The 24255-nt window shown below is 42.4% G+C and overlaps 2 protein-coding genes across 4 annotated transcripts in view; both read left to right on the top strand.

Annotated features, from left to right (window-relative positions):
* DSP (desmoplakin) overlaps positions 1–3698 on the top strand; it is a 41330-nt gene extending 37632 nt beyond the window's left edge. For both annotated transcript variants that reach the window (XM_057699436.1, XM_057699437.1), the window contains exon 24: positions 19–3698. In XM_057699436.1, the coding sequence (XP_057555419.1) occupies positions 19–3258 (3240 nt within the window). In that variant the 3' untranslated portion in view covers positions 3259–3698. The remainder of the gene's footprint in view (positions 1–18) is intronic.
* Positions 3699–7991: 4293 nt separating this feature from the next.
* SNRNP48 (small nuclear ribonucleoprotein U11/U12 subunit 48) lies at positions 7992–23725 on the top strand. 2 transcript variants are annotated; one of them, XR_009048072.1, is made up of 9 exons: positions 7992–8232; positions 10407–10520; positions 10766–10826; positions 11655–11729; positions 16299–16487; positions 16933–17054; positions 20038–20126; positions 20438–21870; positions 22745–23725. XR_009048072.1 is itself a non-coding variant. In XM_057699786.1 (9 exons), exons 1-9 carry the CDS (start codon positions 8062–8064, stop codon positions 22791–22793), a joined length of 1035 nt encoding a protein of 344 aa, XP_057555769.1. In that variant the 5' UTR covers positions 7994–8061; the 3' UTR covers positions 22794–23719. The 2 variants fall into 2 exon arrangements, 1 of the variants encoding a protein (XP_057555769.1); XM_057699786.1 differs by having other exon boundaries at positions 7994–8232; positions 20438–20602; positions 22745–23719.
* The last annotated feature ends 530 nt before the right edge of the window (positions 23726–24255 follow it).

Genomic DNA, 24255 nt, shown 5'->3' on the forward strand with positions numbered 1-24255 from the left:
TTTCTTTTTGCATTCTAGGCCTCTAATAGGATTCAGGAATCCAAGAATCAGTGCTCTCAGGTGGTGCAGGAGAGAGAGAGCCTCCTGGTGAAAATCAAAGTTCTGGAGCAAGACAAGGCCAGGCTGCAGAGGCTGGAGGAGGAGCTGAATCGTGCCAAAGCGACCCTGGAGGCAGAAAGCAGGCTGAAACAGCGCCTGGAGTGCGAGAAACAGCAGATCCAGAATGACCTGAACCAGTGGAAGACGCAGTATACCCGCAAGGAGGAGGTCATTAGGAAGATAGAGTCGGAACGAGAGAAGAGCGAGAGAGAGAAGAACAGCCTTAGGAGCGAGATCGAAAGACTCCAGGCAGAGATCAAGAGGATCGAGGAGAGGTGCCGGCGGAAGCTGGAGGACTCCAGCAGGGAGACCCAGTCCCAGCTGGAGACCGAGCGCTCCCGGCTGCAGCGGGAAATCGACAAACTCAAGCAGCGCCCGTATGGGTCCCACCGCGAGACCCAGACTGAATACGAGTGGTCCGTTGACTCCTCGAAGCTGGTGTTTGATGGACTGAGGAAGAAGGTGACAGCCATGCAGCTGTACGAGTGCCAGGTCATTGACAAAACAACCTTGGACAAGCTGCTGAAGGGGAAAAAGTCCGTGGAGGAAGTTGCTTCTGAGATCCAGCCTTTCCTTCGGGGAGCAGGAGCTATCGCCGGAGCGTCCGCTTCCCCTAAGGAGAAGTACTCTTTGGTAGAGGCCAAGAGAAAGAAATTGATCACCCCAGAATCCACAGTCATGCTTCTGGAGGCCCAGGCAGCCACCGGCGGTATAATTGATCCCCACAGGAACGAGAAGCTGACTGTTGACAGTGCCGTAGCTCGGGACCTCATCGACTTTGATGACCGCCAGCAGATATACACGGCAGAGAAAGCCATTACTGGGTTTGATGACCCATTTTCAGGCAAGACGGTGGCTGTGGCGGAAGCCATCAAGAAAAATCTGATTGATCGAGAAACTGGAATGCGTCTGCTGGAAGCCCAGATTGCTTCAGGGGGTGTGGTGGACCCAGTGAACAGCGTCTTTCTGCCGAAAGATGTAGCCTTGGCTCGTGGGCTGATCGACAGAGATCTGTATCGGTCCCTGAACGATCCCCGAGACAGTCAGAAGAACTTCGTGGATCCGGTCACCAAAAAGAAGGTCAGTTACATGCAGCTGAGGGACCGGTGCAGAATCGAACCGCACACTGGCCTGCTGCTGCTGTCAGTACAGAAGAGAAGCATGTCCTTCCAAGGAATCAGACAACCCGTGACCATCTCTGAGCTGATCGATTCTGGTATATTGAGACCATCCACTATCAATGAACTGGAATCAGGTGAGATTTCTTATGATGAGGTTGGTGAGAGAATTAAGGACTTCCTTCAGGGTTCAAGCTGCATCGCAGGCATCTACAATGAGGCCACGAAACAGAAGCTTGGCATTTATGAGGCCATGAAAATTGGCTTGGTCCGACCCGGTACTGCCCTGGAGCTGCTGGAAGCGCAGGCAGCTACTGGCTTCATAGTGGATCCTGTTAGCAACTTGAGGTTACCGGTGGAGGAAGCCTACAAAAGAGGTCTGGTGGGTATCGAGTTCAAGGAGAAGCTCCTGTCTGCAGAACGAGCTGTCACCGGGTACAAAGACCCTGAAACGGGAAACATCATCTCCTTGTTCCAAGCCATGAACAAAGAACTCATCGAAAAGGGCCATGGCATTCGCTTGCTGGAAGCACAGATTGCAACCGGTGGGATCATCGACCCGAAGGAAAGCCATCGCCTGCCCGTTGACATAGCCTACAAGAGGGGCTACTTCAACGAGGAGCTCAATGAGATTCTCTCGGATCCAAGTGATGATACAAAAGGATTCTTTGACCCAAACACTGAAGAAAACCTTACATATCTGCAACTGAAAGAAAGATGCATTAAGGATGAGGCTACGGGGCTCTGTCTTCTGCCCCTGAAAGAAAAGAAGAAGCAGGTGCAGACATCCCAAAAGAATACCCTCAGAAAGCGCAGGGTGGTCATAGTTGACCCAGAAACCAACAAGGAGATGTCTGTGCAGGAGGCCTACAAGAAGGGCCTCATCGATTACGAAACCTTCAAAGAACTGTGTGAGCAGGAGTGTGAGTGGGAAGAAATAACCATCACTGGATCGGATGGCTCCACCCGGGTGGTCCTGGTCGACAGGAAGACGGGCAGCCAGTACGATATTCAAGATGCTATCGACAAGGGCCTCATCGACAGGAAGTTCTTTGACCAGTACCGATCCGGCAGCCTCAGCCTCACTCAGTTTGCCGATATGATCTCCTTGAAGAACGGTGTCGGCGGCAGCAGTGGCATCGGAGGTGGCCTCAGCGATGACGTCTTTAGCAGCTCCCGACACGAGTCCGTAAGTAAGATTTCCACCACATCCAGCATCAGGAATTTAACCATCAGGAGCAGCTCTCTGTCCGAACCCCTGGAAGAGCTGAGCCCCATTGCAGCCATCTTCGACACGGAAAACCTGGAGAAGATCTCCATCACGGAAGGGATAGCGCGGGGCATTGTCGACAGCATCACTGGGCAGAGGCTCCTGGAGGCTCAGGCCTGCACGGGCGGCATCATCCACCCCACCACTGGGCAGAAGCTGCCCCTCCAGGATGCAGTCTCCCAGGGCCTGATTGACCAGGATATGGCCACCAGGCTGAAGCCTGCTCAGAAAGCCTACCTCGGCTTTGAAGGAGTGAAGGGGAAGAAGAAGATGTCGGCAGCAGAGGCAGTGAAAGAAAAATGGCTCCCCTATGAGGCCGGCCAGCGCTTCCTGGAGTTCCAGTACATCACCGGGGGCCTGATGGACCCCGAAGTGCAAGGGAGGATAAGCACGGAAGAAGCCATCAGAAAGGGGTACATCGATGGCCGGGCAGCTCAGAGGCTGCAAGACACCAGCAGCTACGGCAAGATCCTGACCTGCCCCAAAACCAAGCTGAAAATATCCTATAAGGATGCCGTGAATCGCTCCATGGTGGAAGACGTCACCGGCCTGCGCCTTCTGGAGGCCTCCTCGGTTTCGTCCAAGGGCTTGCCCAGCCCTTATAACATGTCCTCTGCCCCAGGCTCCCGCTCGGGCTCCCGCTCCGGCTCTCGCTCCGGCTCCCGATCCGGTTCCCGCAGTGGGTCCCGGAGAGGAAGCTTCGATGCAACAGGCAATTCTTCCTACTCTTACTCCTACTCCTTTAGCAGTAGCTCTATCGGGCACTCGTAGGTGGTTGGAAATGGTTGCTAGACCTTAGCTTTCATTTATATGAATTTTCACTTTACTAAATAATAGAAAAAGAAAACCTCGTGCTTGCAGAATAGTGATAGAACTTTCTAGGCTTAAGAAAACATAGCCATGGGGGGTATCAGTAAAGGCTGTTCTGGCTTTTTATCTTCTTAGCTCGCCTGAACTAATGTCATACATTGGATGCAGTGTATATGAAGCAGTAATCACTTGTAAGGACAGCACAAATTGAACCTAGAGTTTTGTTTCTTCGCTTCTGTGTTTAGAGTTTTGATCGATGCTTCTTGAACTAATTTTGTCCTACAATCCAGATTTCTGTTCTTAGAGATAAAAATGAAATTGACCTTGTAGTCATCAGTTTGTTTCTCATCTAAATAGTTCCATTTTCTGTATTAGGAGAAAATTACCCTCCCCCCCCCCCCCCCCAAAAAAAGAACCCCGCCTCAAACCCAAGCGTTTTGCAGTGAGTCTCCTTGGATTCCATGACCCATATACTCTTAAATGTACCTGTTTGGTTTGGTATTAATTTGACTGTATGTGCACGATGGTGGCAATCTTTGCTTTTCTTTGGTCAAAGTTTCCTGTTTATTTTGCTTGTCATTTTCTATGTACTTTCAGAAGGTGTCTTTATGAAGTTTGCTATTCTGGCAATAAAGTTTTAGACGTTTGAAGTTTTTGTGTTTTGATTTAATATGTTCATACGCACAAGGGCATTTGGCAGAAGCTTTTTGTTTATTGTAAGATAAGTCTAAAACTGTTTACTGAATACCTATGAAGAAAGACCATTAAAAGATGGTTTTAGTTCTGAATTCTTGTTACTAGTTGGTCTTCTGAAGGTAGTTTTTCAACATTTCCGTACCAGGTAGAGTCCTTGAAAGAAGCCTGTGTGAAGAGGCCAGGCCAAGAGGTCAATACCCACTTCTAGTTTATTCTGGGCAGTGAGTAGCATGGGCAGAAGTCACTCTCATACCCTTTAAAGAACATGAAGTGGCTAAGATTCCATTGTGGGTAGCCTCAAACTGCATGGTTGCATGTTTGTCCCTGAGGAGGAAAGAATTGACCCTGAACTTATAAAACAGATTCCTGAAGAGTTTTTGGTTCTCTGTTGAAGGACAATGAAATATAAGCCTGTCCTTTGGAGCAAAGAAAACTTTTGAAATTCAGACATTTGTTATTAATACGACTTTACTGACTGCCTGGTATGTCTAGTATTGGGCTGGGTACCATGAGGATTCAGTGGACTTTATAAGACCCTGACTTCAAGGCATATGCAGTCTGGATGGGGACAGAGGACACACATAAGACAGTTAGTGGGACACCTATCATATGTCAGCAGCATAAAGTAACGCAATCAGACACATTTGATAGTACAATGGAAAGTAGGAAGACCAGTGAAGTGCTAATTATGTAGAACAAAAAAAGATCATATTTAAGATAATCCTTAAATTATTGGGGGCTTTTAGTACTTAGGGTGAAAACAGCATTCATTTCTTCATCTCACCTCTCTTTTTCTTCCTCTTGCCCCCCTCCCAGTTTGGAGGACTTATAATTAATTTCATTCCCTTAGTACTGAGTTCTGTGAGCCACGCGTTGAGCCAGAAGCCATGGATCTCCTGGGAGAAATACCTGGTACCAAAATAGTCCTTGTAATTTAAAAGGAAGGAAAATCTGTGGGGAATGCAGTGTTGGAGGACGTGAAGGAGGATCCTTACACCAGAGCTGGGGGAGCTGCACTAGCTTGGTCTGCTCTAACAAGATACCACAGACTGGGTGGCTTGAACACGCATTTATTTTCTTATAGTTCTGGAGACTAGAAGTCCAAGATCAAGGTGCTACCGGGGCTGGTTTCTGGTGAGAGCTCTCTTCCCAGCTAACAGGCAGTGAAGGAGCTTTGGCATCTCTTCCTCAACTTATAAGGACACTAGCTCTATTACATTAGAGCCTCACCCGTATGACCTCATTTAACCTTAATTATCTCTATAGGCCCTATCTCCAAATACAGTCACATTGGGGGTTTGGGCTTCAAGGTATGAATTTTGAAGGGGACACAATTCAGCCCATAATAGAGGCCTAACCTAGCACAGGGGTCAGGAGACCTCTTTAGGAAGATGGTGATTGAACAGATCAATATGAGTCAATGTAAGGGAGTTCTTGAAGCAGTACACCCTCTCCAAGCTGTTGCCAAAATGTCATTAAGCTCTGAGATGAGAGGGCGGGGTCCTGGAGAGTAGACATACTTGACCTGGGCTGAGTTTTGATTTGGTTCACATATACTGTACATCCACAGAAAAGGGAACTATACATGTAAATTTTCAACAACAGTCATCACATCCAAAAATAGTCTCATGTTTTCCAGGAGGCTTGGCAAATTATGTAACTGCAAATAAAAAATAAGGATGCTGTGGGCAGAGTATGAATAGGCTGCTTCTTACCACACAGTCACTTGCAGCTACTGGCCTATTTGTATATTATCACTTTTATTTGTGTGTGTGTCTGAGAGCTGTGCTATTTGCCTTTGAAAATAGTTTTTCACGAAAATATCCTCCACTGTTTCTTTGCCTGATGGAAACAAGTGCAAAGGAAAGCAAAGATTTGGCATCAGGCTTGGAAAAAAAAAATAAGAGGGATTAGATTCTGGGAGTTAAAACCATTTGGTGAAACCAAAAGGGCTGATTCCAGCTTTTGGGTAGTTTACAAAGTAAACTTGGGTTAATCAAAGCAGGGAAGTACTTGAGGACTAAGGGGGATGTGTCAAAGAGACATGGGTGGTTATAGTGGTTTCCACTGGTCAATCGTGGGACCGTTTGAGCATCAACAAAAATTATGATGGTTAAAAAAAAAATTAAGTCCAGCATACGGGATAAAAATGGACATTGAATATTAATGGCTTGAATCAATAAAACAAATACCCATTGTCCAGTAAATGCCTCCCACATTGCTCGCTTTGTGTTGATAGCATCATTATAGCACTATGTCAGCTATCAGTGATTTTACTTACTCAAATAAGTCCATAGAACCATGGGAAAATTTTTATTATTGATTTGCTCCATTTCAATTTTCTCAAAAATATCAGTATTTTGTATTCAGTTTATAATTTCTGCAAATACATTTTCTGCTTATATATATAAAAAAGAATTATAATGGTAATGGAGTATGTAATAATGAATTTAAAAACCCTTAATAATAATTTGTAAAATAAGAACAAAACCCTGATTCCATAGTGAAACAAGCAACAGAAAAAATGAAGGTGTGATAAAAATGGCAGCTGATAAGCGTAGGAGCCGTGATAGAATTAGAGAATCATCGGTTATAACTGCTGATGTAATCACAGACTCAGTGAAGGTTTGTGTGAGTTTCTTGGGAACAGGACATTAATATGGCCTCAAAGTAGCACCCTCAGATTACATACCAAGTACCAAGAGGAAAATGTACTATTGCAACGGAGCCATGCAGTCACCACCCTCACCAAGTGATTGAATTCAGCATTACTAACTGTCATGGTCCGAGCGTGGGTTGGAAAAGAATTTCCAGACACAAGGCCGAATGCAAGGAAGACAGAGTTTGTTAGAGAACAGGGACGCTGCAAGAACAGCGGGCCGACTTCCTGGTAGCCAGGGAAAGCTGACCCTGAGCATGGGTTGCTTGCCTGTTTTCATAGCCACGGAACTTTTCTGCTGACTGGGCAGAGTATGTATACTTGTAGTGTGCTGAGCAGGAGAAAAATGGGGCAAATATCTTTCCTTATATGGGATGGGCAAGGGACAAGACATGCTGCTTGGGCAAGTTTGGGACATTGCAATGGTTGCATTGTACACAGTGATAGGAGTCCTGCAGCTCCTTGTTCCCGCAGTATTGGCCCTTTGAGTCTTATCTTGTTCTTGGTCCTTGGAGCACAGCACACTCACTGCAGGAGAACCTAAGATATGTGTCCTCTATGGGGTGTAATAAAGAGGTACACACGCATGTTGCAAAAAATGCTCAAACTGAATCTAATCGTAAGAGTAAAGAATCTGGGAAATCCAGAATGAGGAACATTCTACAAGACATTTGGCAGATTCCCCACAGAATTCAAGCCAATTTAAGGAGAGTGGGGGAGGCTGTTCTACCTTAGGAGACAAGAACTAATTATAGCTTGTGGGTTGAAAAATATTAACAAGACGGCTATAAAAGGAATTTGGGGGACAACTCGGGGAAATTTGAATATCAACTATATTAGGTGATGTGAAATTATTAATTTTCTTAGGTTTGATCATATATTGTGCTTAGGCAGGGCTGTGTCCTTATTCTTAGGAGATGCACACGGACACATTTGGGGGCGATGTTATCTGCAACTCTCAAAAAATTCGGCAAAAATCAGTGTGCGGGGCTGTGCGTGTGGATACAACGAGAGAGAGGCCAAATATTAGCGATTAACGAGGGGGAAGACGGCTATGAGACTGCTCATTGTATTGTTTTTTAAACTTTTCTGTACATATAAGCCCCCCCCCCTTTTTTTTTTTTTAAGCCGGAGGTGGGTGGGGTGACGGAGTTGGAAGCGCCGATCCGGGAAGTCCAAGCGTAAACGCTTCCGGGAGCCGCGCAAAAGCAGCAACGTAGGGCAGAGACGGAAGAGACCTCTCAAAAGGACAGCTCCCGCCCTCCGCGGGCTCCTTCCCTATGGGCGGTTCCGGTCACGTGGCAGCGTGGCTCCGCCCACCGCTCCCAGAAGCCCCCGCGCAGGGACGGCAGTTGGGCCGCTTCTTCTGGGAGGGCGGAAGGGAGGACGGGTGGGTGGCGTCCGCGGCAATGGCGGGCGAGCCTCCTCCCGTGGAAGAGCGGCGGCGGTTGCGGGAGGAGCTCAGCGAGTTCGTGGAGAGCTGCTGCCGGACGCTGGAGGAGGTGATGGCGTCGCTGGGCTGGAGCCCCGACCGGCTGGAGCCCGGGGGGGAGGCGGCGGCGGCGGCGGCGGCGGCCGAGGTGAGGGGCGCGGCCGGGCGGGCGTCTGCGGGGCCGTGCGGGGAGCGGGAGCCCTTCGCAGCGCCCGACGGCTCGGGCTGCGCGCCCCTGAGGAGCCGAGGCGCCGCGGCGGGCGCGGGGCGGGGTCGGGAGGCCCGGGGCGCGCAGGCCGCCTCTCTGCCTGGAGACGGCGCGCCTCTGACGCGGGCGGCGCGGGTTCCAGGGCGGTTGGAGGAGGCCACCCCAGGGTCGGCCCTAGCGGCTCCCCTGCGCGTGAGCGGTGCTTCGGGGAGAGACGGGGGCGAGTGTGTCAGGGCGAGCAGGGCTGACTTTTTTTCCTTTTTTTTAATGGATGGGAGGAAGGGAAGTGCTGCATTGTGGCATCATAATGTCTGCGGCCCACCGCTCTTTCTGGGTTTACCATTTAAAAAAAAAAAAACACTTTGGGGACTTCCCTGGCGGTCCAGTGGTTAGGACCCCGCGCCTCCACTGCGCACGGGGCGCCGGTTCCATCCCTGGTGGGAGAGCTACGTTCCCGCGTGCCCCGAGGCCCAAGGGAAAAACAACCACAAAACCACTTGTATTGTTTGCTTAGAGGTATAGTTGAAGCTGTGAATTCCATTGGTGGGGCCTACCAAGCCTTTCCACAGCACTGCTTACCCAGCATTGTAGTAAATTTAGATTTTTTTTTTTTTGTTAACACTTAAAACAGAGCTTTGCATATGCCATTTTCTGTGCGTTATCTTATTTAATACCCGTAATGACCCTGTGAGGTAGGTACCGTTAGCCACCTTTTACAGATGAGGAAACAAACCCAGAGAGGTGATACTTTGTCCCAGGACACATTGCTGATACCTGGCAGTTAGGATTTGAACCCAGGCATTCTGCTCCTGAGAGTTTGTGTGCCTAATTGCTCTGCTGCCTCTCTTAAGAGGCCTCTCTAAAATTCCAAAAGTCTGACAGTCAGCTGTGGGTGAGCATCTGACTTTTGCAAAACCAGTATCTAATATTCAGGAGAGGGACTGGCTTAAACATCCTGGTAAGTGACATTCATGATTCCTAGACCAGGTGCAGTCCAGATAGGCAGTGAATCTTCACTTTTCTGCTGGAGTGTTTTCCTACTGCAGTTGAGTGAACAGCAGACCCAGTTCCTGTCCTCACAGAGCTCACCGGCTGGTGGTGAGGGGGAGTACAGAGAGATCAGCCACTCTGCTGTAAGGTGATGAATTCTGTGAAGGGTGGGTTAGAATTGCTGTAGTGTGGGTTATTGTAGGCTGTGGGGAAAGGCCAAGACTTCCTGGGTAAAGTGAATTCTAAGCTGGTAAATGAAAGTGAGCTGAATCAGCTAGTGAAGCACAGAGAAAGCATCAACAGCATGTGAAGAAATCCAGAGAGAAGGATGTGAGCAGATCAGGAAACCTGTGGTAGTTAAGGTTAGCTAAGAGTATAGGATGTGGGGAAGGAGGGGAATGATGGTCGGTAGGGGTCAGACCTTAAAGGTCCTTGTGTTAGCCCTGCTAAAGCATCTAGATCTTTTTTTTTCCCTTAATGAGAACAGTGGGGGAGGCATGGAAGTATTTTAAGTCAAGACATATCATAATTATATTTACCTTTTAATAAAATAGTAATTGCTTGTATTTCTTGAATGCCTAGTATTTAGCAGGCGCTGTCCAAATTGCTTTATGTATATAAACTCTGTGAGAGAGGTCCTGCTCTTATACCCATTTTATAGACGAGGAAACTGAGGCAAAGAAAGGTTCAGTATCTTGACTAAGTTCGTAGAGTCAGTAAGTGGCAGGCCTGGGATTCAAACTAGCTGCAGTGTGGAGAGTGGAGGACAGCCAGACTGGAAGTAACCCAGGAGGGAGATGATGATCTACTGGCAGTGGGCACGGATTATGTGGAAGGATTTCAGGGTTCTTTAGGAGTGAAAAACACTAGCTGATTGGTAGGTGAGGTTGTCCAGGCAGTGTGTGTAAACACATCTTCTCAAGAGATGGGCCTTGAAGGGTTGGAGGGGGGCAGAGGCTGTAAGAGATAGAGAGAATGAGGGAGTTTTTGTTTTTTTTTTTACTGTGTACATACACACGGGGGTTGGGAGAGGCCTACAGAAGAGAATATAAAAACATTCAGTGGTATAACTATTCTTTAAAAATTATGTACCTTTTTTCTTTGCTTCTGTTTGATCTTTATAGGATGAAGTTGCCGTATGCCCTTATGATTCCAATCATCACATGCCTAAATCATCTTTAGCAAAGCACATGGTATCTTGTAGATTGAGGAAACTGGGCTATACCAGAGAAGAAGAGGTACCGTATATTTATTATGTGTATGATGTGTAATTCATGCATTAATAAATTCACAATATTTGGAAGGTATAGTGTGATGTTTTCTGAAAAAATAATAGTCATTTGAGGAGTACAGTGGTACTCGCCTCATTTTGCAAATTATTGCAAGAAATGTTTAAATGATACTAATCTGTTGGTTTATGTCAAATCTTAAAATAGTTATCTGATACTGAAGAACACTAAGATTTTGTTTTTTTACTGTTTAGGATAAAATGTATAACTCTGACTTTTTCTATGAGAATGCGAAGATACCTTCAATTACCTTGAGTAAGTATTAATATAATTTTAAAATATCTTAGTGTAGCTGTATCTGTATAGGTATTGCTATTTCATTTTTGAATTATCAAAAGAATGGACTTTATAAGTATGCTTATGATTGATTAAGAAGGATACTTCTTATAGTGACACTAGTTTGCTCAATCTGAAATTTAGAGACCAGGCTTATAATAGGCAATGAAAATCCAGCAAAGCTTTGTACAGTAGGACAGACACCTTCCTTCTTGGTTATAACAGAAGTCTGGCAACATACCTAATTTCAAGATAGAACTGAGGATGGAAATGTGTTCCAAGTGCTCACAGCATATATAGAGATTAAAATCTTGTGCTGTGCAATCAGAATGCCCTGATTCAACTGATTTTGTCACTAATAGTTGTGTGACTTTCAGTAAGGTAATTAAACTGTTTGTTGCCTAAATTTCTTTATAAAATTGGGATGATGATAACAGCACCCTTGTGAGGATTAAATGATGTAATATATGTCATATGGTTAGAAAACTGCCTGACAGCTGGGATTCAAGAAATGTTAGATATTATATTCGTTGCTAAAATTTGTAGCAGCTACTGCTGCTTGCTTGTGTTTTCTGAATTGCTTGAATTCTGATTACTTACTGGATTCTAGGTAGATCCGAAAGAATTCTGCATTCAGATTACCTCGGCAGCAAGAAAAAAGAAAAAGATTACCGTGGCAGCAGTGTGGGTGTTAAGATTCTGGAAGGTTTCTCAGTGTGCCCAAGGAGCCTGGATTGGAACCCAGTTGATGATTTCATTGTGGACACTGATGATTTATATTGTGTTTATGTATTTTTTTTTTGACAGATAAGGACTCACAATTCCAGATAATTAAACAAGCTAGAGATGCAGTTGGAAATGGTGGTGATTGTTACAGTCAAAGTAAGTGGCATCATAGTTTGAGCTAATTAATAAAACTGTTTTTCTTCCATAGAACATTACTGATTTTCAAGAGAAAGCTTGTGAAAACAGTTATGGGAAAGGTAAAGCTTTACATTTGACATTAGACTAAGTGCTTGGTGTCAGTTTCATTTGTTAGATATATACAGCAGAGTCTCACCAGAACACTGTTTTAGCTAGGAAGTTGTGTTTTGGAATTACCTAATAGGTGAGATTGACTTGTAGATAGTATTTTGAAAATTATGATTAGTAAATAAATCCCATTGAGTAGACTGTCTCACCCTGAGATTTCCTCTCTCTCTTGAGAATTAGCCCAGTGTTAAGTGTAAGAATGTTGAAATGCAGTGTGAGAGGGAAGACTCAGGCTAAAAGGAGGTCTGTCTCCACAGCTGCTCCTCAGAATGAAGCACACACACAGTTTTATATACAGTTTCAGAGGGTTTGTGGATCCCTGCATGCCCAGCTTTGGAGGGTGGCTTAAGAGTTGCTGCCTGGGACTTACTTCAGCAGAGACTAGATTAGAAGTTTTAAGTTTGAGCTTTTAGGAAATTGAAAGAAAACTTAATCCTTCAAAATCATAGAAGTAAACAAGTAAATGGTATGAATACATTTCTGACTCTAGGTAGACCAGCCAGCCAAAGCCTGACTGGCTCATAAGGATCCTCATTTGTCTTCTTTGATCCTCCAGAAGGTAGCTTTCTCTGGACAGCTTACCTTTTTCTCCCTGAGTTATACTCACCAGCCTATAGTTATGACTTCTTTTCTCCCTTGTTGATGTTCAGGGTCTTAACCCCATTGTTCTAAGCCAGTATCTGGGCTTGTTTTCTCCCTCAGTTGCACTGAGGCTGCAGGAGGAGGAAGCCTCTTACTCTTAGTCTAGGTTACATTGGGTCCTTGTAACAGCCAGAAGCATGTTTCGTGTGTTTCCTGTTTTGAAAATTCCATTTAGTACTTTCTGTGCTAAATTCCAGGTTTTATTCTTTGAGGGGGACATTTGACTCTCATCCTATTTGAAGAGATTACTGAGCTATCGTTAGTCAAGCCTCATTTTGACCCCTGTTCTGTTAGTAAACCAATTTAAAAAGTAAAGGTTTTTTTTTGGGGGGGGGGAGAGGGGTTACTAAAGGACTTTTTTTGATCTTAGCTACTTAGATACATTTACTGAATTCATTTTAGAGTTGAAAGAGAACTTGAAGATCATCTAATCCAGCTTCTACTTTTTACAGATCAGGAAACAAAGCCTGTGTAATAGAGATGATAAAGTTCTGGGGTGCTTATTCTAAAGGTCCTCAATACTTTTATATTTTAGAAGAGATTTTTTTTTCAAAGCTCTCGTGTATTTCATTTACCTCTGACAATAAACGCGTGATAGGTTGAACAAGTATTTTCCTTTTCATATTAGGTGAAGAAATAGAAGTGCACAGAGGTGAATTAACACTCCTTTGGTATAATATGGGAAAGCTGGCTTGAGAACCAAGTTCTGAATTTTGCAGATTTGGACACTGAGTTTAATTCTTTACAAAAGCAAAGAATTACTTTGAATGAATGGTTCTTTTAATAGATAGTTAAAGGGAACTTTTATTTGATTTTGAATTTTTGTACTATCTTGAATTAAGATTTAATTGTTAAGAATGATTTTTTACATGATCTATAACCCTCTTTTTAAAATTTTTTTCATCTTGTGTGGGGTTCTGCAGTTTTTCAATAGAGGTTATTTTTTGTGGCCCACTTAAGTATGTCTTGAATACATCTAAAATTTTTTACCCCAGGACAAAAATCTCTTTAATACCTTCTTATTGATGTTTACTTTGAAGGAAGAATGACTAACATGAACAGTTTTATATTTTCCATTTGATTAATATTTTGTTATGTAGTAAATTGTAAGTTTTTTATGTTTTCATTAGTCACATCAGTACACATCTATACTCAAGGTGTAGAATTCTCAATTTGTTAATCTTTGTCGAAGCTTGAACAGCCATCAGATCTACATACTTATTTTCAGATATAGTTACTTTGGTTAATTTTATAACCCAGAGACTAATTTCAGTCATAAACAATCATTTTATGTTTGGTGGTTTATGCTTTTCCTTCAGTATTAAAAATTCAAGTTGCTGTACTTCGGTTTCATGGCATCTCTTTGGGGGGTGGCCATGATTTGAATATCAGTGTACTGCACTAAAGAGTCCCAAAGAGACAGGAGGTGATGGTTCTAGACCTGATCTCTTCCTGCCACTTGTGAGACGTTGGCAAATCATTTTACTTCTAAGGGCCTCGTTTCTTCATCTCTAACGTTAGGAAATTGACCCTGTGTGAGTTCTTCACAAAATTCTAAATGTGTATCTTTAACACAAGTTAATATTTAATATTGTTAAGTATATTATTTAATATTAATATTTATCATTAATATTTAATATTGTATCTCATACGTTTGAGATGCCCTGTGATGGCAGAAAGGACTAATGCAGAAGAATGAGAGTTCAAGATACTGAAAAAGTAGATTAGAGTTTCATTTTGGGGTGATGAGAAAGTTCTGGAGATGGATAGAAGTGATGGTTGCACAACAATGTGAATGTACTAAATGCCACTGAACTGTACACCTAAAAATGGTTAAAGTGGTAAATTTTATGTTGTGTATTTTACACAGTTTGGAAAAACTGCTATTAAAAAAAGTAGATACAGGGTCACCGAATTAGTATGATTATAGCTCCTTCAGATATACCTCTAAATTGTATAGAAACTTGTGTTTGAATTTTTACATTTTGTGGAAATGTAAGCTTATTTAAGTGTGCTTATTATTTTTTCTTTTGTCAGAAATATCTGTGTTCTGAATGACGTGAATGCAGTTTGTTGTTTAACTTTTCTTGTACTTTTTCTTTTTCAGTAATTGGGGTGAGTATAAAGAGGAATTAGGAACCTGAATGTACTCCTTATTTAAAGATATGCAGTATCCTTTTTGCAAATGATATCCTTTTAAAAGTATCACTCAAATTTCTAAACTTTATCTTAACCATTGTCACAATATATTAGTCTTGATTTGGAATTTTAGTTGAATTTCAAAGAATAATACTAGTATCAGTCTTGACCATACAGAAATTTAAGACGAGTAAAGAAAACTCCAAAATATTTTAAAGAGGAAATTAGACTTCTTTGTATAAACAGAACAGAGGTTTATGTGGAGCTTGTTTATAATCAGTGTATTCTAATCTTCTGTATTTTTCTCCCAGAATATATAGCCTATATTCAGATAAATTAGGTTTATCAAAGCTAACTCATTTTTATGTTATATAATTAAATGTGTTAACATCTGTCTTTTCCTAGTGTCTACGAGAATTAGAGTAAGATTGATTGAAAGGGAGGGAACCTTTCTTCCCCACTTAACTCAGAAGCCTTATACTAGTACAGATGGTTAACCATAGCTGTTACATGTGGACCCAGATTCGTTGTAGCTCTCTTCTTAATTTGTAGACAAATGTAAATTCATCTCTTTTCTTGTGTTGTAATGTTTAGTTCATAGTATGCTTTCATTTCAGTTTTTGTTTTGCCTCTTTACCTAGGAAGTCATTGAGGTTAGACTTTATCAAACATAAGTATCTGAGAAGAGCTATTTGATTTTACATTGTTCTGTGAACCTGAGTTATTACTTTAGGATAAACATTAAAAGGATTCCTTTAGTAGCTCATGTTCTCCGTTTGCATTCGTGAATAATGAAGTCTAGAAAGAATCGTTTTAAATTGCCTTATTTACAGTTACAGTAATTTTTTTATTTGAGAAAATTTGAATCTCAAAACACAAATTTTCTTCAGTGTTTAATACATCATATCAAGGTATTGTATTTACTTTTTTTCATTCATGAGCAGATTTTAGAAAGTTCTGTGACTTTGGGGGGTACTGTTAATGTTTTTCATTTAATTTGGTGAAGCCCATCTGCTGCTTCTTCTGAAAATGAAAACAGGTTTAGTCTCAGTCTGTTTTTCTCTGGTCTTTCTTGGGATTTCTGCTGCTTGTTTCTTGGTCCCTACTTCTAAGTCATTGCACAAATGGGGTGTGATTTGACTGTGGATATCTAGCTTGATGTCTCTCATAGAAAATGAAATTTTTTATATTTCTATAATTTATTTTCAAAAGGACTATAATGTGTATTACCTATTAAAAACATTTTTTCCTAGCTTTTATGGTGGAAAAGCATATAGACAGAAAGTTAATATCTGCTTTCACAGTATGGGTTGCCTTTTTTAAAGAGTTTTTTTATGAGCAGATTTTGTCATGGTTATTACTGCCTGCCTTCCTGGGATCTGTCTTAATGTTGTTGGAGAGAATAGCAGATGCCCACAACAGCAGACGTTCTGTGGGTGTAGCGTTCAGGGTGGAGTTAGTGTTGATCATCACCACGCAGATTGCTGTTTTGTGTGTCTAGGGATTACCATGAGAGCAAATCGCTTGTGTGAATTTAATGTTGCATTATTACAGCGCATGTTTAAAGATAAGTAGTAAGTAGACCATAAATCCACAGAGCTTCATGTATTGTTTATTGTGATTTTGTTTTTACTCTAGGGATGCATTCTTCACTGCCTGTTGAAGTTCCTCTGAATCACAAACGGTTTGTTTGTGATCTAACCCAAGCTGATCGTCTTGCCCTCTATGATTTCGTAATCGAGGAAACAAAGAAAAAGCGCTCGGATTCTCAAATTATTGAAAATGACAGTGATCTCTTTGTAGACTTGGCTGCCAAAGTCAATCAAGGTCTGAGATGAATATCACAGTTTTTTATTTCTTAATCGTCATTCCATCCTTTGAGTGTTATTAAGATGATTTGTCAGGCCACTTTGAGTTGGAATAGGATGGTTTTGTGTCAGCTGATATTCACATATATATTAAGATGTTTACTTAGTACTTGAAATTTTGCTCTCTGATTGTTTTATTAAGCATAGGTTCCTTCTGTAAGAATGTTACTTGAGCTGGGCTGTTACTTTAATCTCTGTACCTAAACACGCTTGGATTCAGCTCATGGCTAGAGAAAAGGAATGATACAAAACTTAATCCATTAATATAACAGAATTTTTAGGATAGTTTTGAGTGCTGTGATACATTAAGCATGTGGAAATATCAGATGATTATGGTGTTCCTTCCTGCTAATTCATAAGAACTTACAGCTTCTGAGGGTGTAGTAATTTTGTTCTTTTATTAGATAATAGTCGAAAAAGTCCAAAATCTTACCTTGAAATCCTGGCAGAAGTGAGAGATTATAAAAGAAGACGCCAGTCCTATAGAGCTAAGAATGTTCACATAACCAAGAAATCATATACTGAGGTAAGTTTTGCATAGTTGTGTAGAGCTTTGTTGAGCACAGAGATTTCCCTTGGATAGTTGTCCTGTCCCATGGAAATCCATGGGACAGGAGGTTTTCTGAGGGGAAGTGGCTCCGTGGGGCCACACCAGATTTGTATTTGCTCCGTCACTTTCAGACCCGTCCTTTAGCAGACAAAGGCTTTTCAGGGTACACAGACCTTGTATAAAGAGGTTCTGCTTTTGAGAAAGTGGTATTACATCATGATGAGAGCATAGATTTTGGCTTTAGAGAAACCTGGGTTTCAGTTTTGATTCTGCAGTTTATCATTGGCTCCTTGACTTGGGCAAATTATTTGAGCTTTTTAAGATTCAGATTTTTTCATTCTATAGTAGTACAGACTGCAGGGTTATTGTGAGAAGTAATTGAAATAATGCTTATGGACAAAGAAATTGTTCGGTAGTTATCTTTTTGGGTAGAAATTTTAGTGTGCTTTTATCTACTAAACATTTGAGCTTAAGAAATATCTTGGTACAAATTATGTGTAATTTATATTGTAAAATAATATGTGTTTTTATAAAATTTAAGTGCATTTCTCTTGATGTATATCTAGTTATTTTCAGATGTCATTTAGTGGGTAGAGTTGATGAATTTTTGGTTCATGAATTACCTTGCCCAGACTCTAAATAATTTCCTCACTGAATCTCTAATTGTCCCCGTGTTGTTTCTTACTTCCTTTTGTGATTTCAAAGACCTTCTGTAATCTGGCCTCATTTTACCAAGCGCTTGCTTCTGCTTTAGTGGAGCATGTCTCTTAGACTATATCTGATTACACGTGCTTATTCTCACCTCGATGTCCTAACGCACGTTGTGGTCTCATCTGCGGCGCCTTCTGTGTGGTGTCTGGACGCCCGCTGTTTGCATGAGGAGCTGGTGGCTCTGAGCCATCCGTCGGCTCCCCGCAGCCACGCTCTGTACCAGCGGCTTAGCGCTGGCTGTTATCCTGTGCTTTTTACAATTAAAGGACGAGTTTTAGACTTACTTCCCTAGTGATTCTTACAGTCCCTCAAATCCTTGGTGCTTCATCACTTGTTCTCTGCTCTCATAACCTTGTACTCAAGTGTAAGTGTTGTTGCTAAGTGCTCTTTACAATTTTATGGTTAACTGTTTATTGTGGAAATATTCAAACACACACTGAAGTGGATGGAGTCGTTTCATGAACTCTTCCATAAGCATCACCCAGCTTCAGCCATTATCAGCATATGACCTTTTTGTTTTATTTATACCCCCACTCACTACCCGTCTCCTCCTGCCCCAACACTTGGTAATTTTGGAAACAGATCCCAAATATCTTTCATCTGTGAAAACTTCCATGTTTACAAATCTTTTAGTGATTTATTATATCTCTGATTATGGCTTTTCCAACATTTTGTACATTCCTAGCTTCATTCTTATCCTGTGTGATTTTTGCTTGCTCTGAAACTAGAACCTGAACTTTGACAAATTTCAGCAAAAATTTATTACATACTGTAGTTACAGTGCATACACACTGCTGGTGGGTACGTAAAGATAAAGGGCACATGGACCCCAACCTCAGGAGCTTGTTATAGTTGAACAGGTGAAACAGACCATTCGAGGTACAGATTGTATTAAGTGCTAAAATAAAGTGAGATGAGAGCATGTGGGAGGAGGGACCATTCTTTTTAGAAGATACAGCTGGTGTCAGTCTCATGGAGGAGCCAGTATTGGGGAGGAAGGGAGGAGCAGGGAAGGGTAAGGGAATATCTGCTCACCAGCTCTTCCACCTGAGGGGGCCCTGTGCTAGGTGGGCTCTGGACACTGGGCTTCCCGGAGCGCAGATCGAGCCCCTGGTCAGGGCACCGTGCGGGGCTGCTCCGAACGTGCTGGAGCTGGAATTGAAGTTCAGGCCTGTGTGGCTCCTGTCATGTCCCTGGGTCGGACCTTGTCATGTCTGAGATTTTCCATAGGAGTACGCAGTAAAGGAGGGGAAACGGTGGTAAGGATTTCCCAGGTGGAAGGATTCATGTTCCTAAAAGTAAAGAAAAGCACAGGAGTTTTCCGGAGACTCATTTAGTAACCCAGGGTGGCTAAAATTTAGGGCTTCTGAACTGCCCAGCGAGAGGCAAGGCTGGCATCCGTGCTATGACGCGGTGAAGTCATGCAGGGCTTCAGGGGCTCTGTTTTACTTCAGGGATGGTGTTCCATTTTACTTCAGAAGCCTTTGCAATTGCTCTGAGTCTGGGAGAAACAGGCAGACCTGCATTGCAGTGCGTTTCGCTGAGCTTGCCGCTTGTCCTGACTAGGCATGAGGGAAGGTAGGGCTCATCTGTGCCTCCCCAGGGACCAGCCCTGTGCTGATGGCAGGGGTATTGATAGGAAAGGACAGCCTTCTCAGTGGTTCTCAGGGAAAGTACAGGGAAGTGACTGTAATGTTTCATATTTTGTCTGTCACCTTGACTTAGTTGTAAGGTCTTTAAAAAAGATTTATTTGTAAATAATCTCAAACATAGAGGTAAGTTGAAAACCAAAAATAGGTAGTACAAAGGACTCATGTGTGTCCTTCACCCAGATCACCCGGGCTAACCATGTGCCTCCCCCTTGCCTGTGTTTGCGCCCCCTCCTTCTCTGTCTGTATGTAATTTCTTTTCTGAACTATTTAAGGCTAAATTACATATGTTGTGATTCTTTGCCACTAAATCCTTAGTATGTATTTCCTAAGAATAGGGACATTTTCTCACGTGGTCATAGTGTAATAGCTGCTGGTTTCAGCAGACAGACCCCGGATGCCGTCTGTTCGTCTGTCATTCTTATTCCAGTGTGACTGATGCCCTTGTACGTTTTCAAACTGCACACATCCTGTAGTTCGTTATATCGTAGCTCTCAGGAAATATTTAATGGATTGTTAACAGTGATTTTTAACTGCTATAAAGTCCTCATTTCTTGAGCAGCTATCTTATCTGAAATTTGGTGCTGAACTCCCCGTAGGTGATTCGGGATGTGATCAATGTGCACATGGAGGAGCTCAGCAGCCACTGGCAGGAGGAGCAGGAGAAAGCAGAGGACGGTGCGGAAAAGTATGTCCTCGAGTTGATGGGTGAAAATAGTTCTCTCTTTATTCTGTTACCTGTAATTGTTTAACTGAATTTTAGCGCCTCCAAGACTACAATTTCATCAGAACGCTTACTGGTCTTTGTTTTACCACAGCTGTAAAACATACCATTAAGAGCTATGTTTCTTTGCCTGCCCTCTTATCCAGAGCGTAAGGTTATACGCATTTATTTAGTCTCTATCTATCACTGGTCTGATACAGAATATTGGGCTTTAGGCTGGTCTGTACTGGAGACCAGTGGTTAATCCTAACTGATTAATGTTCTTTCTGTCTCAGGAACGAAGAAAGGCGGTCAGCGTCAGTGGACTCACGGCAGTCTGGGGGGAGCTGTCTGGATGCCGAAAGTTCACGCCGTAGACGGGGTCGGAGTAGGAGCCCACATAAACGAAGGCGGAATAAAGATAAGGATAAAAACTGGGACTCAAGAAGAAGGAAAGAGAGGTAAGGCCAACACTGCATCACTCGCTGTTGGATTGCTTACTTTTGAGAAGTGAACAGTCCTGTTACAGGCCATGCTGAGCAAATGGATTGTAAGTAAAGTACGGTAAGGAGAGTAAACAATTGATGAAGATTCTTAATGTTCGTCCTGTGTCAATTCAGATATCCAACAGCTCTGGTGATGCACCTCTTTTTCTGTCTGGTTCATACGGGTTTCCCTTTTTTATGATTTGTTTCCTCGCCAGGACGTAGGAAGGTAACGTCTAGGTAGAAAGTTAACCATGTTAAAAAGGTGTTTGCCTAGATCCTAGATCTTTCTTCTGTCCTTTCTGTGTCCCTCCCTCCCTTTCTTGTTTCTCTTTCTCATTCTTTCTTTCTCTTGCTAATTCACCAGATAAAGGATATTAAAAAGTCAGAAGGTCCAAGCTTTAATGGCAGGCAGTTTTGCCCTTGTTGGTATTCCTGATAAAATTTTGAAAGCTGGGGAGCTATAAAGTCATACTGAAATAATGAATTCAGATTGACGGAGGTCTGTCCCTGTATTCTAGCTGCTTACTGGGCATCTACCTGGATCTCAGATTCATCAGGTCTATACCTGAACTTGTCTTTTTCTTGGTCTGCTCCTCTCTCCCCAGCACTCCTGTCCTGGGTAATGGACAATTGTCATCTCTTCACCAGAAATTGAGGGCTTGTGTTAGATGCTCCCTTTCACCCCTTACTATCTGGTCCTAACTGTCAGTTTTGTGTGAAGATACCTCACATGTTCCTCCTCCTCTTTGTCCTTAATGCTGTCATCTGGAAAATGATGGTAGTTTTCCTAATTGTTCTGTCTCTGAGCTTGTACCATATGGGTCCATTCCTGCCCTGCTGCCAGAGTGAATTTTCACCTCTTAAAACTCTTCAGTGGCAGAGGTCACGTGCTTTAGAACGGTTCTCGAGCCCCCCAGGAGTAGGGCACCTGCCTACCTAACTTGTATTTTGCCTCAACCCCGTGCATTGCGTAGCTTCTGCTCTGGCCATTCAGAATTCCTCACACTCCTCATCCACCGTGTGCCTCACCTGTGCCTTTCCACCTTGTGTCCTGCTGCCTCGTTTTTTTTAAGCCCACTCAGTAAGCGTGTCCTCATCCTCTTCAGATCCACTTAGTCATTTCCATGAAGCCGTTTTTCAGTGATTCAGACAGAGCTGATCTTTCCCATTCTCTCACCACTCTACCCAGCACCGAGTCTTATGGAACTTAAGTTATCTCCACATTAGACAGCTCATTGAAGGTAGGTCTGTGCCTCATGTCGTATTATTTGCACAGTGCTTGTCTATAATAGGCTCTTACGTGATCTCTCTCTGGGGCGGTGGTGACCTAGTAAGGAACCTAGTAAGGCTTATTGGTTTAATAATTTTGCTCATCTTATTGTCATTTAGTTCATAGGGTTACAGCTAGCTACGCTTAGTCCTTCTATTATAAAAATGAAATGCTTGCTTAGTAGTCCCTTTTGATTCGTTTAATGAATGATGATCTGTGGTGATGATGCACACGTTAACTCTCGATTAGCTGTCAGAAATTGTGCTCTCTCACTTCTTTTGGTTTGTTAGTGCTTCTTCCACTTAAGTAATTTTTGACATGTCCAGTCAGTCCCTGTTGACTTAAATGTGCTAGGTAGCTTCAGATTTTAAACATGAGTAATCTTCCTTTAGAGGGGATAAACTGAGTGTTAGCAGGAAGTACTTCTCAATAGGAGAATCTTTGAGATCCACGCCTGAGATGGAGTGAATTGTAGGGAGTTGAGAGGGGGGCCAGGAGGAGGAGAGCAGACGTCTGAAATCCTCCTGTGACTCGAGCATCCTCTTTGCAGTGAACTCTGAGGTCATCAGCCGTGTGCATATATTCAGCGTTAGTTTGGAAGCGTAACTCCAAAGCACAGTTAAAAAGCTCATTTTCCTCATCCCCATCTCAATTTGTCCTGTAGTATTAGTGATGCATTTTTTAATATTTACTTTTAAAAAAAGTCACTCTTCAGTATTAAATGCATGTGTTAACTTGTTCTGGTTTATATCTGATGTAAGGATATTACTGTGAATTTTTTTTAAACTTTGATATTAAAATGCTCATCATTTATAATATTTTTTTTTCCACCCCTTTCATTTCAGGGATGGGGAAAGACATCATAGTCATAAAAGAAGAAAGCAAAAAACATAGACCAAGTATTTGTGCATGTATTAATTACGCTTATGCTATGGTAACCAATATGTTGATATTTTTATCATAGTTGTTTTGAGTAAGAGAATGTGCTTATATGAACTGTGTAGTGCTCAGATCATTATTTTTCAGTAAATATGTTTCAAACCATGAGCACATGATTACGCCCTAGAACTTTGTTTTGCTTATATTTTAATAGACGATTGCCTCCTATTACTGATTTTGTTTCATTCATTTTTGATAATTTATATATCAGAAAATTCTTTAATTAAAGTATTTAAACTGTATAACTAATACATAAATATATTCTTATTGTAAGAAATTAAACCTTACAGATAAGGCTGAAGAACCCTTGGAGCACCATCTGTGATCCCTGTGGCCACCCCAGGGGTAACCACTGGTGAACTGTAGTAGGGAAAAACAACCTAAATATTCATCAGAAGGGGAGAGGCCTGGCTAAATAAAATGTGGTAGAGTCATATGATAGATTACTATATTGTATTTAAAGAAATAAACTTTATATTATCATGAATAGGTCTTAGAGACATGATGCTAAATGAAGATAAACAAGTTCCAGAAACATATGTACAAGTTATATCTATGTACAAGACAATACTGTACATTTTCTGTGGCTGTATATGTATGTAAATATATTTTTAAAGGTTCAGAAGAACTCATCCCAAACTCTCAACAGTGATTATTTGGGGGAGGGGATATAGATGGCAGAGAGAAAGGATGGAAACCAGGATTGGGAGGGTGGTCAAAGGGAACTTTAGCTTTATCCATAATGCATTAATTTTTAAAAAATAAAATATTTGTGTTTGACTTGTTAATTAAAAATATATTGTCGCTTTGTTTTTTGTAAACTTTATTGAGATACTGTTTACATATAATAAAATACATTCATTTTAAGTGTATATGTCTTTTTTTTTTTAATTAAATTATTTATTTTTGGCTGCATTGAGCCTTTGTTGCTGCGCGCAGACTTTCTCTAATTGCAGCGAGCAGGGGCTACTCTTCCTTGCAGTGCACAGGCTTCTTATTGTGGTGGCTTCACTTGTTGCAGTGGCTTCACTTGTTGCGGAGCACAGGCTGTAGAGCGCAGGCTCAGTAGTTGTGGTGCACGGGCGTAGCTCCTCCACAGCCTGTGGGATCTTCCTGGACCGGGGCTCGAACCCATGTTCCCTGCATTGGCAGGCAGATTGTTAACCACTGTGCCACCAGGGAAGTCCCTTCATTGAGTTTTGACAAACTTATACTGCCCCCCTCCTCCCATGTAACCTTCATCTAAATCAGAAAACATTTTCGTCTCTTTCAAAAGTTCTCTTATGGGACTTCCTTGGTGGTGCAGTGGTTAAGAATCTACCTGCCAACGCAGGGGGACATGGGTTTGAGCCCAGGAAGATCCCACATGTGGAGCAACTAAGCCCGTGTGCCCCAACCACTGAGCCTGTGCTCTAAG

Source organism: Hippopotamus amphibius, chromosome 11, assembly GCF_030028045.1.
Source record: "Hippopotamus amphibius kiboko isolate mHipAmp2 chromosome 11, mHipAmp2.hap2, whole genome shotgun sequence".
In the NCBI taxonomy this organism is placed as follows: Eukaryota; Metazoa; Chordata; class Mammalia; order Artiodactyla; family Hippopotamidae; genus Hippopotamus; species Hippopotamus amphibius.

What these genes read in the sequence shown, in the direction of transcription:
- SNRNP48 (XM_057699786.1), top strand. Translation starts at nt 8,062, where the DNA reads ATGGCGGGCGAGCCTCCTCCCGTGGAAGAGCGGCGGCGGTTGCGGGAG. An exon ending in CGGCGGCGGCGGCGGCCGAG is followed by an intron (nt 8,233 to 10,406) that starts GTGAGGGGCGCG and finishes TGATCTTTATAG; the next exon opens with GATGAAGTTGCCGTATGCCC. An exon ending in GATACCTTCAATTACCTTGA is followed by an intron (nt 10,827 to 11,654) that starts GTAAGTATTAAT and finishes TTTTTTTGACAG; the next exon opens with ATAAGGACTCACAATTCCAG.